Source organism: Scophthalmus maximus, chromosome 15 (assembly GCF_022379125.1).
Source record: "Scophthalmus maximus strain ysfricsl-2021 chromosome 15, ASM2237912v1, whole genome shotgun sequence".
Taxonomy (NCBI): Eukaryota; Metazoa; Chordata; class Actinopteri; order Pleuronectiformes; family Scophthalmidae; genus Scophthalmus; species Scophthalmus maximus.
The window spans coordinates 16,115,422-16,133,903 of NC_061529.1; the positions used below are offsets into that span (position 1 = coordinate 16,115,422).

At 40.7% G+C, this 18,482-nt stretch overlaps 1 protein-coding gene across 4 annotated transcripts in view; it reads right to left on the reverse strand.

Moving 5' to 3' along the window:
* Positions 1-18,482, reverse strand: part of sntg2 (syntrophin, gamma 2) — an 81,776-nt gene that overhangs the window by 41,037 nt on the left and 22,257 nt on the right. For all 4 annotated transcript variants that reach the window (XM_035611093.2, XM_035611094.2, XM_047327274.1 and 1 more), the window contains exons 8-10: positions 16,934-17,022; positions 7,784-7,908; positions 895-1,024 (exon numbers count right to left, since the gene is read on the reverse strand). In XM_035611093.2, coding sequence (XP_035466986.2) covers positions 895-1,024; positions 7,784-7,908; positions 16,934-17,022 — 344 coding nt within the window. The remainder of the gene's footprint in view (positions 1-894; positions 1,025-7,783; positions 7,909-16,933; positions 17,023-18,482) is intronic.

The following is an 18,482-nucleotide window of genomic DNA, read 5'->3' on the forward strand; positions in this document are numbered from 1 at the left end:
GTAGGATGTTTCAAAATGCGTTTTTCTTTGGAAGGAAACATTGGCATCTGTATTTCTTAGTTTTAGTCTCTCTAAAGGAACATCAAACAAACATCAGGTCATGTCATCCACATGCAAAACACGTGAGGGAACCCAACAATTTAAAGGTTGTGGGTCATTCAAAACAAACAAAAGTTCTGCCCTCTCCCAAAGCGGGAACACAATTACATCCTGATTGGCCATTTAGCAATCACACGCCACGTCCGTAATTAGGTGATGCAGGTACGAGTAAATCACTTCTTCTTTTTTTTTTAAATAGAAGCGGCTGCGCAGTCGACGAGCACGGGGGCATGGTGCGTCTGCATCCTCACCAAAAATGCATTGCAGCATCAGTGTGATAATCAAAGTGAAATAGGAGGAAATGGCTGAGAAGTGCACATGCCGAATGAACTACTTAGCAGTCATTGATCAGATGGGAGAGAGAGAGCCTGGTTTTTGTGTGTCGGCAGACTGTGACTCAGTGAGTGATTGTCAGGGAGGGTCTATTAAAAGCCTGCGATTATGTGGTCTGTGAGCGGAGAGAGAACATGAAGCTCATGTGGGCCAAACATATTTATTACATGTTTCAATGTTTAATTTGTAAAGATGACATTGTCTACTACGTGGATAATAAAAAACATCACTGCCTGAGATTTTGTGATTCCAAAATCTGCCCATTTGGTCAAATTAAAACAACCATGTATATTTAATCACATACATCATGATACAATATACCTGATTCCAATCAGGTTTTTACAAACGTCAAATGATCACAAACATCCGACAATCACTGCTTTTCAATCTCACCTTTGTGTTCAATAAAGACCGACGTCGATATCCCACCAAAAGCCTTAAATATTTGAGAGATGGACTCACGTTTTCTTGTGTCAAGTCACTGATATTCGAGGATATTGCTTGGAGCCAGTCGGTGCTTTCTGCTGCAGTGCAAAATTGAAGAATATTGGTGCTGGCTCCATCCAAGGCGAACACTTCAAAACAGTTGGACCTGGAGGAACGCAGAGGTCAAAGTTAGAAGTACTGTGGACCACTGAAGGCGATTTTCTTTTGCACAAAGTTCTGCTGTACTTCCGCTGCAAGACTTGTATCTCTGCATTATGAGCTTCTTTCATGTGCCTGATGACAGCTAATTATAAAAATATCTCCGACGCAGATGCTCCGAAGAGGCATCTGTAAAGTCTTTACATGTCGTGAGCAACGTTGGTCATATTTGTGGAGATATTTGCCCAATAACAATATCTTTTTTTGGTGGTGAGCGTGCAACAGTTTTCAGAATTTAATTCAATGCCTCTATAAAAAAAAGTAGAGCTAATGGCTCTAATTAAAAGGGAACATGGACTGAAGTCGGCTGTGTTCCACAGTGTGGGCGTGCACATGAACACTGAGGTCAAAAGCTCAAAGGAATAGTTTGGAAAGAGGTAGAGAAGATCAATACCGCCAGTGCCAGCAGTAGGTCAGCTTACTTGAGCATAAAGGACGGGGAAATGTCTGGAGCTCACTGATCATGAAATGTTACGACTTGTTTGGTAAAATCCGTAAAAAGCGCAAACTCAACCCTTTCACAGGAAGTTATGTGGCGAACTAGATCTTGGATTTGCGCCACAATTCATTTTTTGTAGGAAGCCGAGCTAGCTGCTTCCCCTTGTGGTCAGTCTTTATGCAAAGCCAAATTCAACTAGGATAAGCTGAAATAAGCTAAGAGGTTGCTGGCTGCCCCCATAGATGAATTGATGTAAATTTTCTTTTTCCAACTCTCCTCCAGAAAGCAAGTGTGTTTCCCAAAAGAAAAAGCCGGAGAAGGGAAACTCATTACACAAAATTTGAGGGAAGTGGCTATAATAAAGAGCTGTGATGAATTAGAATTAAGAAAAAAACAAGTAGCACAAGTGAAGAGGGCCCTCTTCCTGACACTCCCAAACTGGCTGAGACACGTCAAAATAATTCCCCTTACAGTTCAGACTGAGAAAATTACCCTTCACAAAGCATTTGCAGCAAGAAACGCGGATTTTACTTATTTATTTTTTTTGAACAGCACATCATTTTGTATCCCGCATCTTTTGAGCACATCATCCCCTCGGCGTGCCTGGGGGGTTAAGCGCACTGCTTTACTGACACAATTAAACTTCTCTGTTGATGGGGTGTTGATGAGGTCACCTCAGAGAGATCACACTCATCAGCAGAACGTGATACTTTCTGACACTTCATTTCACTGCGTCCGCACGCTGCCGACACTTTTTATCCTCAGAGATGGTCGTCACTGAACACGGAAGCTCGTTCTCTTTGCTTCCCATTCGTGCCATTTTAGGGGGGGGGGTTCTAAAAGGCTTGAAGAAATTGTTGCGTGAGAAGCAGGGGAGATGTTGCGGTGGTATACGTGAGGTAACGCCTCAGAGGAACAATAGACGGGCGTTGAATGCGCAGTACGAAGAAGGAAATCCAAACCTAATAGGTCTCCCGAACTTATCCACACAGCAGTTCCTCGAGGTTAGGCGGTACAGAGTCAGCATTCCTAGCAAATCCTCTGGTGAGCATGACTTTCATACTGTATCCGCAGTAAGCTTGTTAAAATCGTATGTTCCACTGCCTGTGTACGGACTCCGTGGCTCTCCAGGCAGTGATTTTCACTGGACTAATTTAACAAGGCTATACTGTGAATCATTTCAGTGTCTGACTCAAATGAGCTTAATTCTATGATTTGTACCACTATAAAGAATCACTAATGGATGTTCATAATTCTTTTTTGGAATGCTTCATCTTCCAAACCAGCAAAAATGGGTTAAAATATCTCTACCATTGCGGAGAACAAGTGAGCAACAGATGACGCAGAATTCTTCAGTGCATCGGTCGGACTCCTTTCAGTTAATGCGGAACCTCTGAGTCTGTGCAGCAATGGGGGAAATGCGGGGAGGGATGAAAGTGCAATGAGCTCCAAACCAAGAGATTAATCAAAGGAGTGGACAGCCGGCACATCAATGTCAGGAGAACACGGCCCTGTCAAGAGGAGCTGCTAAAGCCCTTCCGCCTCCACTGAGCAGGACAGAAATCCTCCCCAGAGATGGGATCTGCAGAGTGTGATTTCTTTCATACATCTGCAGCATTCCCTGCGGCACAAATTATTGTGTCCTGGCTGCTGACATGGCAGTAATAAATCCTTTGAGACAAAGCAGAGACATATCACCCAGTCAACACGCATGGCAATACGCAAAGGATGTACGGGGGCTGAGAGGACTCCAGCTGTTAGTTGTATTGCGACTGGCAGCAAGAGGGGAAAATGTGCCGCGGCCCCCGATGGGCGAGCGAAACAGGCAGGCTTTGAGGCCTTTCATTTTTCAGCGTGATTAATGAGAGTAACAGGTTTGCTTTTGATACCAAGAAATGCACAGATGCAACTTCAACTTCAAGTGTGAAATCTATGATACTGGTCACACCAATATGGCCAAAAAAAGAGAAGAAAAGAAACACAGGACAAGATCATCAAAGTGTTATATCATTCCTGTGATCGAAATTGTTTGCATTTGAACAAGTCCTCCAACTCATACGAGGAACTACGTCGTATGTGGTAACAACGACCATATCTTCCTAAAATAAAGCCACTACTGGTGACAGGAGATACGAAAGCAACACATGGTTGATGAGCTTGTAAAGGTAAAGTTGATGGTTATGGTAAAGGTGACATGGCCGGCTGACAATACCCAAATTTGATGGACCTGCCAGGTCTACCGCTGACCTCCAGCGACCGTGTACATGATTGCAGCGAGAGGCCTGCGGCCTTTAAAAAAGACCACATGCGTCGTAATACGCTGTGTCAAAAACAACATAGCTCGTCGTATGAGTTGGAGGACAGGCTCTTGCGCTTATTCTCCTTCATGACAGACTGGACACTATAGCCTACACTGTCTTGCTATTGGAAAGTAAAAAGACGGGCCCTTTAGTGCCGGGGCAAGCTGGTTAGGGTGCTAACTTGGAAGCAAAGAAGTATCAGAAATAGAAGCAGAACAAAGTTTTATTGTGAAGCAGCTACAGAAAGACTAATGCGTTTGACACCACGGCTAGCGCTGCCTGTGATCGTTCATCAAAAACGCTTCTACAAAGCAACTGGATCTGCTTTTGAGATTTTTCTTTTGGAGTCATTTGTTTGTTGCAATGGATGCACCAGTTGCTCCTCTGTTGTATTTCTGACAATTTCAGTTTTACAAGGAGCGTTTGTTGTCTGAGACTGAAATCCTGAGGAATACAAAATGAACAAATGTATATATATTGCCACTGAATGGCATGACGCTACACAAAGGACTGCTCGTTTTTCTGACATGAAAGCAACCAGTAACACAGTGTGGCAGGCAAAGCCCTATCCATTCGAAAGTTTCCTTCCCCCTCTAATACATCCCTGCTGACATCTTTAAAAACAGGCTGAGAATACTTCACTGTCAGGCCGAGTACCTCTGACACCTTAGACTAGCCAGTGAAAAGTGGGCAAAGGAAAGGAACGAGGCCTGTCAGCTATCCGCATTGGCCTTGTTTTCAGATTCCCTTTTTTATTCCAACATGAAAAACACAAGGACAATTCCCCCAAGTGCAGTGGATTTAAATTAGGCAATCAAGAGAAAAACTCGGAGAAAATATTTCTGTCATCCCAACTGGGAGTGTATGTACTACCAAGGATCAATAGAATATTGTATAACCTTCCAGATGAAATAAACAACACGAGTCCACATCAACATTAAATGAGGACAAGAAAGTGAACAACACCTTCACATCAGCACTTGTGTCAGCTCCTGGTGCTGGAAGGAGGAGTGGAAACACTGGCCAGCCTCGGCAGCGTTCAACAAGGAATGAATTGTGGATTTTATAGGTGCGCTAACCCTAATCCTGTATGCACCATGTCAATACCCTGGTGACTGAAACATTCAGAAAGTTTGAACCTTTTCACAGTCCAGCATTCCACAAATAAAAGTAGGTCAACAAATGGACCCATGGGAGTGAGGCTTCAGCTGCAACTGTTAACTAAACTTAGGATGTTATTCCTCATCATGCTGATTGCGAATCTGTCCCAATGCAATGCATCACGGCATTGAAAGTGGTAACATGATTTCTAATTAATTCAAAAAGAAAAAAAACAGATTAACTTGGTGTTATAGATCTTGTTACTCAATTAATTTGCTGAAGAAAATTAAAATCCACATCTGATTTGTGACTAAGAGGTATGGAAAAGCGTTTGGTCATTTGTGTCAACAGAGCAGAGCTTAATGAAAAATGCAATACCAATTCAAACTTAAATACACACAAGAGTTTAAAAACTTTATGCATATTTCACACAAACACTCATTAATTTGAATTCAACTGTGTTTATGGTAAATGCAACCATAAAAAAGTGGGATGTCCAGTATTTAAGGAATAGTCACATGAGCCTGGAGTGGCAGTTTGTAACTCTTCTAATAAAGTGAGAAATGATTATGCATTTAAATAGAAAATACATCACTTTTGTCATAGATCATAACAGTAGCAAAGGATTATCACAACTGATCAAACCTGACAAACATACAGTAAGTCTGACCATGTTCCTCTGAGACCAAGTCAAGGATTCACCGCTGTTTATCTGTTACCATCCACATTGATCTACTCAGTATTTGTGCATTCTGATGTACCCATGTTCGGCACGATTTGCACAGTAAGCTCTGATATTGACGTGTTCTCAGCCCGCAGGGCTTCTCACTGGCGTGAACCCTGCCATTCCCGATTCATCACTGGGTTATTATGGTTAATGTGACTTAGTTCCAAATCTCCTCGATTAATTTCTTCAATATTTTCACTCACACTCACCAGCCATCAGCCTGCTGATGGGACTAAATATCTGACAGAATTTGGATAGTAATATTCTTACACACAAATATTTCTATCCATGTTCAGAGATAAAAACAAATGCGAGACACTTGTTAATATACTACAGATTATGCTATGTTGTCAAATTAATGACTGAAGGACTCAAAGGAGTGAACCAGTCTTTTCATTTACATCTAAGGAGAAGACAAATACTTATTCTCTAAAATGACAAACTGCACCCTTGCTGCGACACAAAAATTAATATTGAGAAAACAAATATTACTTTAAGGTACCGATATATTCCACTGGATGTGTTAAAAGGCATGCATTAACTGTGAAAGATTATTAACCCATATTTTCGTCAGTATGAGTTAATCTCATGATTATATTACATACAGTGAAATTACTTAGACCGTAGGCACCAACAGTATCTATTTATATTAATTGGTGGAAAAAGTATTAACTAAGCTAAAAGCAACCTGCAAAATTATTCAAAACAAAAGGTACAAAAAATACAGTGGGCCATTCTGAAGTGATGTATTGTTGTATCATTAATATTAATGTATTACACAGTTCTTAAATGATGTCATTGGTTGTCATCAAACTGTAATAACACATCATACTATTAACTATTTTGATGGACATAAAATTTAAATTGGTAAAAAATAATTGTCACTTAAATGTAGTCAAGTTAAGCATTAACCTCTGTAATGTATCGGGCTGCAAGTAAGTGAAAACACTCAATTAGTGTCTCAAAAGTATATTTTAAATTTTATTGTTATCGTAATTAAATTAATTGCATAGTAACTTGGCAATTGATGGTTAGGTTTAACAAAGTTTAATTTTTAATCAGCCTTGAACAAATGAAGGCCTGAAGCTTTGCATTTGAGTATCAACCCAACACAAGTGTTGTTGAACTGGAGCTGCTGTGCCGTGACTGACCTCTGTGGATTCATTCTGTGGGAGAGTAAAGCACTTTTATACAATTTTCTTATCTTTTGCAGCTGCCCAGGGCTTGACATTGGACATTAGGTCTCCAAGTTTGACAAAAATCTTTACTCAACTGTGCCGAGCTGAACTACGTTATCTATTTTTCACCATGTTATCATTATTTATGTGCAATTTTCAAGTTGCACAACCATACACTTCTGCTTCGACTACAGCTTGAGAGCAAGAAATGATAAGGAGAGCAGAGTTAAGGTAACAAGTTTCTCAATTTGAAAAACTGAAATTAGATGTTTCATTAAACTCCCTGTTGGCAAAAACTAAAAAGATATTTAAGCATAGGCACAAGCACTAAAAAATACATTGTACCATCGTACTACAACTTTTAGTATTGGTGCATTTTGAATCCAACATATCATGTTAGAGTCAGATTGAGAACAGATTATATCATGTAATGAAACCAATTGTGTGAAGACGTCATGAATTAGACCTAATCTCAATTCTGTAATTGGGTCTGTCATTAGTTTGCAGTGCACAAATATACAACTGAGCTGTAAACGGCCATGGAATGAACAAAAGATTACAAAACCATTCATAACCGCATTAAATGGTTTATACAGTCTGAGGGAAAAATAAATGATGACTAAATGGAATAAGTAAATGCGATTCAGCCCCGTGTGTTAGCAGGCTGCATGTCGGACAGATTTATCCTGTTCCACAGTTTGGCCACTGTACAAATCAATACAAAAAGAACATGCATGACAATCTCACGCATTTGAAAAAATCTGACCAGTGTTTTTCCCGGTCACACCTCCTGAGCCCAGCGCCTCGCAGCTTGGGTGACCTTTTAAGCCGTTTATGCCTGTGCATAGATATTGGCATTAACGTCCTCCCGCCGAAATTAAAAGTGCCTGCTAAGCCAACAACTGTGCCCAGTGAACTGTGCACCTCAGAGGTGAATTATATAATGCTGGATTACACTTACCTCAATTTATCTGTGCCAGCTTTGTATCTGGAGACCCTGGCCATCAATAAGGGCAGGGAGACGGCATCCAGCCAGCGTTTCTCATACTTTGGTTCGTTCGCAGAGGGCGAAGGGGGCGACGGAGCCTGCGTGGAATACATGAACAATGTGATGAGCTTCTTTTGATCATTGAGGATGTGGCCTGGATGCAACAGTTCCACCAGTTACATGCAGGAAAGCCCTCCTGCAGTACGGAAGGATTTTATAACTGAGCTATTATCAACTATGCCATATGGGGGGGGGGATAAAGGGGTTAAATCATCAATTTTCCCAAGGCCATACACAGTCCAACTGTTTATCACTTTTTAACCACTTTTTTTTCAAGTTCCAAATAACCCAATGCACTCAAGTGTTTTCGAATCCTGTTGTTTTACTCTGCGCCCAAATTTTAAAGGCCAGAGTTCACTTCCACAATTTCAACACCAGGATCACCGTGTCTTCCATTTATTAATAATGCAGACACAGAGGTTTTACAGTCGCGCATTCCAGAAAGGAGTCAGCTCTGGATTGAATTGGAAATATTTCAGGACATTACCAACAAAACAAGCAATCTGATGATCTCAGCCTTGGCTCTGGCGAATATTGTAGGCATGTTTCATTTTATCTATTTATTTTATTTTATACACAGGGCGAATCCTTGAAGAAAAAAAGATATTTCTAATAATGTGTGAATAATTAAAATGCATCGGTTAAAGCCAAAATTCACAGACACCGAGCGAGCTGAGGCAAATGGTTTTTCTTTGGTTTTCAAAGGGTAAGCTGGAATTTGTTTTCGCTCATTTACTTGAGTCCTTCTTAGCTGTCACCGGAGAAGCAGCTCTTCCTTCTCTGACTGCAGCTGGCTCTCTGAATACAAATAAGTAGACCAGCCTTCACGGGAGTAAAAGTTAAACTCAGAGGAGAACACAAATAGATACTTAAACATAAAAAGTTAATAAATGTTACCAAAAATAGATAACAGTGGAGTCAAGGATGCTGACAAAGAAGCTGAGCTATTTTTTCCTATAGTACAACGCACACACGCACGCACACACACACACACACACACACACACACACACACACACACACACACACACACACACACACACACACACACACACACACACACACACACACACACACACACACACACACGTCCAGAGAAAATGGAGCCAAAGTGGATGAAACCAGACCAGCAGTAAGTGCCTCTTGACATTCATCAATGACAGAATGAAAGTGGTTCTGATACGATCTTAGCTGCAAGTGCTGTTGAGTTATGGAGTCATATTTTTTTTGGGGGGGGGGGGGATCCACTTGCTGCGTAAAGTGGTGGATCACATTGACGCTGGCAGGAGTGAGTCTCTGTGAGCTCTTTTTAATGGAGTTTTGAAAACAGTGAAGCTGCAGTACGAGATTCGGACTGAGGCAAATGCACGGGGGCAATTATACTTTTTACAAGCACTCTATAAATGCCTGGCTCATAGGAATACCAATAATAAAGATGCCTGAGACCCCTAAAATGTCAATTTTATCAAATTTTTCACAGGTTCTGATGTGTGTACAAATTTTTGGGCAGGTGGGAGCTTGTTAAGTGCCTCAAATTAGTAATTTATTTTGCAGAATAATAATAACAATAATGATAATAATAATAATAATAATAATAATAATAATAATAATAATAACAATAATAATAATATTATTATTATTAATAATAATTCACTCAATTACAATGGGTCCTCGCTCTGACTTTGTCAGTGGAGCTCGGGCCCTAATAATAGTGTTAATGTTGTATGGGCATGTTTTTGAAAGCTGCACACACGGTGTTTTGCACTTCCTCCTCCATAACAGAATCAGAATGAGTGGGAAATGCGAGCAACAGACAGGTCAGTGTGTGCTTGTCTCTCAGTCTCACAGTCAGACTCCTGACTTCCTGTGCTGAAGTTCGCTTTTTGACAGTGGCCTGAAGGCTGCATGTACCTGAAATTACAAGCATGGGTTGCTGCACTATAACAGTGAGGACGTCCCTCACCAAGATCAACATGTTGTCACGATGACCAGAATGTCGGTATTGCCTCGATATTGTTGCAAATGCTTTTTCATTCGTTTTCATGAATGAAGAAAAAAGGTAATTCCTCCACCAAATGCTTTTTCGGCAGAGTGATATTCTATGAAATGCTTCCTTTGAGGTTTTGAGAGAATAGCTGGAGCAGCCTGCAGTCTGGGTCCGGACAGCGGACTGCAGCAAACGGCTGGAGACACAACGGCAGCATCTGATGACCTGTTAAAACTGTAAAAAATCTGTGGATGTGGATATCAGCTGCTTGAACTTGAATGAACACTAACACTAACACACACACACACACACACACACACACACACACACACACACACACACACACACACACACACACACACACACACACACACACAGAAAGAGATAGAGGGAGAGGATCTGCAAAAAAGAAAGAAAAGAGGGGAAGGCAATAGCATGGGGGGGTGGGGGGGGCTTACATTTGAAATTCTCCACAGAGCCTGCTTCGCAAAATCTGCACTGAGACTATATGCCAAAGACGGAAAGCTCAATGAACTCTGCCCCTGTAAGATGTTTTGTGAAGTCTAGGAAGAATTAAAGAACCAGCATCAAGAGAACATAAATCATGTGATGGAGTACATGGAGCGATACGACTGGAGATGTACTGTAGTTGAGTGAGCCTTGTACACTTTCGTTGTGTGATCAAACTTCCCACATCTCCTAGAGATTCTGGCTGAAGAGGGATTGCAGTGTGTGTGTGTGTGTGTGTAAATTGGATTAAAGGGCTGCGTCGCATGACGACAGAAGGCAATTCTGGTGACATTTCACTTGTGGCTCGGGAGTAAGAGATAACTGCTCCCAAATTGTAGACTGTATGGTTTTGAGTCCATCGTGGATTTATAGAGAAAATGTCAGTTGTCATCGTATTCAAATGAAGAAGTTGTTACATATCGTTAGTTTTAACAAACAGGGGCGGGTCAGTAGTTACAAGAGGACAGATTAAGATAAGATAAAATAAGATAATCCTCCTACTGATCCCCAGGGGGGGGATTTAGGTGTTACAGAAACCCAAAGACAGAATGTGTACAGGTTTGAATAAGAATAGAATAAAAAATAGAATTAGAATATTATGAAATGGAATAAAATAAAATAGAAATATATAGAACAAATAGAGACAGACAACACACGGATTTAAGATTCTGGTTGTCGGCACAGGAGTGATCATTCGTGTCCGAGCATCTTGACGATGTACAGACAAACAAAAGGGGTCCAACTACTGATCCTTGAGGAACTTCATGTAAAACCTTAGACCTTGGAAGATGCACCATTATTGTGTACAATTCTTTGGGTGATGTTACCGTGGATACGAGCGGAACCAGGCAAGAGCCACCGCAAGAACGTTGCTGAAACTGAATCAGAATCAAGGTTTAGATGGTTTGAGTACAGCAGTAACCAGCGCACACTCAAAAGCAGCGAGTTCAGATCTGAGAGATTTCTTTTGATGAAGCCGGGGAGAGGGCATCTTATTATTTAATAGTTCTTTGTGAGGTCTAGAATTGGATATCGTGCACAGCACACGTGGTTAGTTCAGAACTTGCAACACGATTCATAAAGGAGCATTATTAATCAATGACTCATTTCAGGCATGGTGAAATAAAAAGGTTTCATAACCCCCAAAAGATCATTCAAAATTCAAAGGTTGAATGAAGCCCCCGACAGAGACTGAGGCTAGTGCATCAAAAAAATTATTACGGTCCAGAAGCACAATGTGTTGACAAAGGCTTTGGTAGCTGGAAGACTTTTATTTCTTAATAAAGAACAGATGTATTAAACAATTTCTAATGAGTGAGTAGCTTGGGGATCAAATGAGTGCAGATTTAGCTCCATTAAAACAGTAAATAATTCCTGCAGACAAAGACCGTCAGTGCAAGACAAAACAATTCTGGTGTGGCCCCTGTAGCCTTATGCACACAGCACAGTTAGGGGAGGTACCGTACAGGGCGAAGGAGGTACAGTAGTTCAAATGGAAGGCTGAACATATTAGCAGAGCATTAAAATAGCCAGTGGGTGAAAGGTAGTCAAGAGTGAACAGCAGAGAAAAGCGGAGCGCCTTGGCAAAGTGAGCTGCAAATCAATGCTTCACTGCAACGTGTCGCATGCAGACCCCTGTCAGCTCCGCGCCAGTAATTACTACGTTCCCGACCAAAATTATAATCGCTCCATTTACGTCAACCCAGAACAAAATGCTTTAGTTAACTCTCAAGAGGAGCGAGGTGGGCGAGGTGGCAGGAAATGTAAAGCCATCATGCTGTCAGACTGGATCACACTGACAATGCACCTGGCTCTATAATGAGGAGATGGAAAACAGAAAGAAAAGATGTCCGCGAATACTTTGAGGGCAAAACTTAAGAAATGCCATGATTGTACATTTGTCAAATATGACATTCTCATGAATAGATATATATACCTTACCATTAAGACCACGATTTAAGAAAAATGTATCCAACATTATTCATTATGCATCAGCATTGATTAGTATTATTAGTTATTCTCAGACAAGGGCATTTCATCGCAGTGATAGTTTTTTTGGTGCACAGCTCGTATCTAACTTTACAAGTGCTGACACTGGGACAGTGACACATGACAACAAGTAGTTTGCCTCTTGATCTAAGTGTGTGGTACATTATCTCCTTTGAAGATAATTTTTTATTGAAAGCAAAGTACAGGTCTAACTGAAAGGCAGACATGCAGAAAACAAGGTGTTAATTCTTCTGATTAAAAAAGAAGTGGACTTCATGGTGGCGCTACAGGAAAAGTCTATGCACGGAAGGCGGGGCAGGTTTATCCTCTGGTGATCATGAATGTCTTTTTCATCGATGCAACGCATACAGTAGTTGTTGTGATTTCAGTTTACAGAGCCAAGGCTGTGCGGAAAAAAATACAAATACATTTTTTGGGTCGCAGGCCCACAACATTTATATTCTTTTGTCTAGGAAATTGTAGTGACTTTCTGAAACAGCAAACTATCGGTGGCAGTTTTTAAAGATGCAACAGTGACTGAAGCATTATTAACTGATTTTTTTTGCCACTTGGCGACAGCAAAAAGAGCTAAAGCACTGCATTTTCACTGACATCTTTTTTTTTTGGAAGCTGATTTGGCAAACATTTGCATATTCATAAATTCAGCAGACACAGAGCAACGTTACCATTCATGTGGAAACATTTTCCTGGGTTCCTGACTAAGTGAAGAGGCTAAAATGCCTAAGTGGACCTGCAAAATTGGGTGTTACGTCTGAATGTTGTTTTTTTTTAACAAGTGACTTCTTCTTTCACGTTACATGTAACAGACTATTTCATATGATGCTGAGTTGCTTGATGTAAATTTTTTTTTTCCTTTTGGAAAAGAAAAAAAATATGTTGGTTGCTCTACTTTGCTGCAAATCGACTCATCTACCAATCATTATACTACTATTAACATTAGAGTGAATTCACAAATCACACTGCACTGAGGACAAAAACAACCACTCTCATAATAGTCCTTATTTGTGAGGGCAAGAAGAATCGAACTTGAGATGAGCAAAAAATTAAATGCAGACCAGTTCGTGCCATTTGTCTTTTTCGCTTTCTTAATTACTATGTCTGGAGTTAGGAAAACGCCCGGGTAACCCTTTTTTCTCACATAATTTTCAATGAGAGAATTAAATGTAATCTGTGCCGGAGCTTGCTGACCTGGTATGTCACACTGGGTCATACCATGTCATATCATGTTTTTGCAAATAGGAAGGCATGTGTCAGGGTCTGTTTTTTCTTTTTCCACTTCCTTAGATAAACCATGTGCACGTTCTGATAACTGAAAGAGATGAAGACGACGCAAAGCGCCTGCAGGCACAAGGATGCTTTGTCTTCGCCGGCTCCTGCCCGGGATTCAAATGGAAACACTTTAAATCTAGATTATCTGCGAAAGGGTAAAGTGGCCACCTGCTGTCCTTCATGCATTCCCTGAATAATTCATGTTGAAACGAGGAGCCAAAGATCCAGTCTTTACGGCTCCTCTTCTCATTATGGATTACCATATTAATTCGCAATTTTCTGAAAGCTCGCTAATAGAACACTGGCTTTGGGGAAATAATTATTACCCCTCATTATGCTCAGTGTGTAACGTTTAGCTCTACAGCACATTCAAGCCCTAATTAGCCTGAAATGTGTGCAGCAACACAGTTCCATCTACTGTATGCACTGACAGATATACACCTGGTCGTTATGAGATTAACCTGTGAAGGACGTCATTGTGTTTGGAAGCCAGTGCTGAATTTGTTCTCTTAATAAAGGCGATGAAGTGACTGTACCTTATTCTGTTTAGTGGGATGACACAGAACCAACTGGTGTTTCTTTGTTGCTACAGTATGAAGACATCACCCATGATCCTGTGGCTGTACATATCAGATGGGAACTAATAATTCTGCAAAGTGATAACTCACTACATGCATTTTTTCCACTTTTCATGGAGAGCCAGGAACACAGGACCGGTTCAACATCAACATATGATCGAAACTGGGCCATCAACTGCACGTTGGTGAATAATAGATTTGGAAGAGAGGGCGAAATGGTTCAAATCAGTGCCACCTTATCAGAGGGAATATTTCATATATCATTATGTAGCAGATGTATGATTAAGATTAATAAATTAAAAGAACCATATCCCACTGAATAAGACAATCTTCATAAGGGGTGCATCAACAAATGAAGGAGCAGTTTGCTTGGACTTGTTAAAAAGTCAGTCATAGGAATAACAGGGATTCATATATATATATATATATTTATACAAAACTTTCCAATATTCACTGCATCATGGTTGTTGCTAACACCATAGTTCACTTCCCTCACCCTCCTGACGGACTGTTTTAACATCATTGATGGGTGGAAGAACAACAGGGGAGAGTTTGGCTGAGAAAAGTTGAATTTTCAGGGGAACTTGCTCCGCACCAGTTGGCTATGGGGGGTTCGGAGCCACATTGTGGACAGACAAACACCGTCCCAGTATGTAATGCGCAGAGGACGCTATGGATTACTGCACGTTTATTAACATGTCAAAGTCAAAGCAGATTTGCATGAGCCACGGTCCACATAGAGATGCCCAGCGGCCTCAGGCTGCTGCTGATAGTGCCGCTGCCGGGCTCGTGATAAGTCCTGCTGAGCCAACTGGAATGAAAAACACAGAGAGGCTCCGTAGCCGATGAACAGCATTCGGTTAGTCGTGTTAAAGTTCCCGCTGCCCTGCAGTGCTAAGTGATATCTGGTCACCAACGCAGTGAGGTTCACTGTAAACTGCTCTTGTTTTTTTTCTGGGTCAGCTGCTAACATCAACGTGAGGGCAGGGTGGGAGTGTGGGACGATGACAGCATGAGACTTTCTTCACTGTAAAAGCGAAAAAACTCTGCTTACTTGGTGTTTTTCGAGGGTTAGGGTCATGTTTTCTGTCTTTGAAAAGCCCCGTCAGAGGCAAGTCACGAGAACAATGTAATCAGTTACTCATTACATACTTCTAATGAAAACGCATGTTACGTTGCTATAACTAATCACGCACAAACCTTTTTTTTTTGCTATTTTACTTCCGACACCTCCAATGTCTCAGCACACATACGCCACAAATTCTGTCTGACTTTTACTGGAATAAAAAAATGTCACATTGGGTAAAAAAATGGATTTCCAAGATGTCATCATCAAACCCTTATGAAATGTAATTCAAGGCTTTCTATTTTACAATTAAACCGTGAACTTTAGGATGAATAACTGTAAATACAAATGAAAACACAAATCCAACAAAATATGTAGAACTTGAATTCAACTGAAAATAAACTTGAAACATGAATACAGATCTTTTCTACATCATTTATTCATGTATTGGCCAATTTAATCACCCAAGACAAAACCAATAATCATATTTAATGTGACTTGTAAAGAAAGGCTTCTTTCATTAACAAAGGCTAAGTTCCAGTAAGACACGGCCATGTTGCAGTGAGGCAGCATGCACTGAAGCGGCTATATGGAACTCCTGCCTACCATTATTCATTATAACCTGTGCCTTTTCCTACTGTGATATGTAAAAAGAATCAGATTCCACTATCTTCTTTCTCTTGATACAAAAAAACTGCAACGGCTAACGTTTCCTGTAGGAAACGTAATCGCCGGCTGGATTATTTTCGGAGGCAACGTATTCTTTCTGAATAAATGAGGCCCTACGTCTATTAGCAGCAGCACCACACAACATAAACACAGCATAAAAGTTGTACGTACGTAGCATATTTGCCACTGGCCATGTATGTTGATAGACGACATATAACCTAAGAACTTGGCACACGCATTTGCAAAATACCAACCACTAGGTGTGTTCTGATGAAGATCAAACAAGATTCCAAACATTTTCCATTTGAATGCAGTCAGACCTATGAGTTAGAGCTGGCAGCCTTGGCTGAGGTACAGCTGCTGAACACGCCCAGTTAGAGAAGCCAGATGAAGTTGCCGGCTGATCCGCCTGAGCCTCCCTGTCTTGTTAGGAATTGTTAGGGCCATTGTACAGAGATTGTTTATGAGAAGAAGCTGACTCGACCGTGCAGTAGACATACATACACAAAAACCTAGATGACTCACAAGAGAAATCCTATCCCGCTATACATTCTGGTACATGTAGGCAATGCAGAACAGGCTCATTGAGCAGGAGGGTAATTTGTCAAGATGGATGGCAGTGGCAGTCTTAATGGAAAAGCCAACTCCTCCCATACACAACATTCAGTAGGCCTTGTTCCACTTCAGTGATTTTCAAAAAATTGTTTAAAGGTATTTATTGAACGGTTATGTGAGCCAGTATGTCAGGATATTTTATTATGAGTTTATCTACAAGGCGATCATGATTATTCTGTAAATACAGCATCATTTCTGACCACATACCTTCTTAACCACTAAACATAACTCCTGATACCTTTAGCTTGATCTGCTGGAATTCAATATGTAAGGATTAGTCCCTTTAAAAACTAAAAAGACCACTGTACCAACCACAACGCAATCAACGTTAGACACGGGAAAAAAATCTATCTTTCTTACCGTGTTGTTTCCGTTTCCATTCAAGTGAACGCCACTGTCAAAGAGGGGGGATGATACTCTGCTGTGATCCGTGGACAGCCCAGGAGAACCTGGGAAATAAAAAAAGGAGGATTCAAGTTCTTTGCAAAGAAGCCTTCAGGAGAATCGTTGTTAAAATATTTAGCCCAACTTCACATCCTGTCTGTTATTTCATTCTCACTGAAACAGAGAAAACAAGGCAAGAATTTCACCTAAACCTCAAAACACTCTGGTTCATCTGATAGACTTCGGGGTTATCATTGACTTTATTCTGCTGCCCTGCCTTTTAGCCGTGCAGCGCAGATCATGGCCTGCATCCAAAAGAGACAAAGGCTCCTCTTTGATATGATATTGGCTTGACATTAAGAGGACCTGCTTTCTGATTCGGTGATACTCTGATAAGTGTGGCAAAGCTGCTCCTGGCCTCCCCTGCTTGTCATTTGTGCCACAGTAAAACGGTTAAATAAAAAAAAAAAAAAGAAGCTTTGATTTCTCAGGCAACGAAAAACATGACTTACTGGCACAAAAACCCTACAGCAAAGCGTGAGCATCTCTGCACTGACGCCTGCCTGTGAATGTTAACTTACCCACAAGATATGTGGGTATCCCCTGAAGGGGATCAATAGAAGGTAGATCTTATATCTTAACTGATCTTGGAGACCCACCAGCTGACTGATAACACTCTGCTGTACAATCACTATCCACAATAAACAAAGATTCATCATTTTTGACATAGTTAGTGTTTTTTATTTGTAACACAGAACAACAAATTTGGGTAACACTTTCTATGAAGCCCATATCTATAGTGCATTATAACAGCATCTGTAGTGCATTGTAATGCATTCATAATGTTTTATAACTGTCCTCATGCATTCTGATACTAAATCAACAGTCTCAAGACATTATAGATGTTGCCCATAATGAATGATAAATTCAAGTGTCTTGCTTTTGACTAGCTATAAACGAGAGGTTGACTGATGGGTTTATAATTCATTACTCCTACCTGTACACACCTCAACAATCCACTGTAGTAAGGACTCATAGTACGCTAGTGTGTTGAGGACAGTTATAAAACATTATGAATGAATTATAACGCACTACAAATGCTGTCATAAGAAAGTGTTACCCAAAAAAATGATGACATCAATATTGAGCATATGATGTCTGAAGCTACTTCAGGTGAGAAACCACATTAAGGTTTTCAAGCAATTGGTCCCACGTACTTTAAAACCATCAAAATTGCATGTTTTTTTTTTGTTATTAGACCCGCTTCAATTTCTCACCTCCCTCACCTGCACACCACATCTTTCATCTTTTAGCGGGTCCACGTGAACAATTTCACTCTCTGTAGATTTTTTGTTTAAGCTGCTGTGGGTAAGTAGAGGAGCAGGGAGCTGCTGCTCTGTGTGTTGCAGACATTTCATCTCATGACACTGAGCAAGAAAATGTTTCACTTTGATATAAATCCTCATCTACTGAGCAGCTTTAAAATGTTGAGATGAGCAAAGGAATAGATAATCATATACCTTGT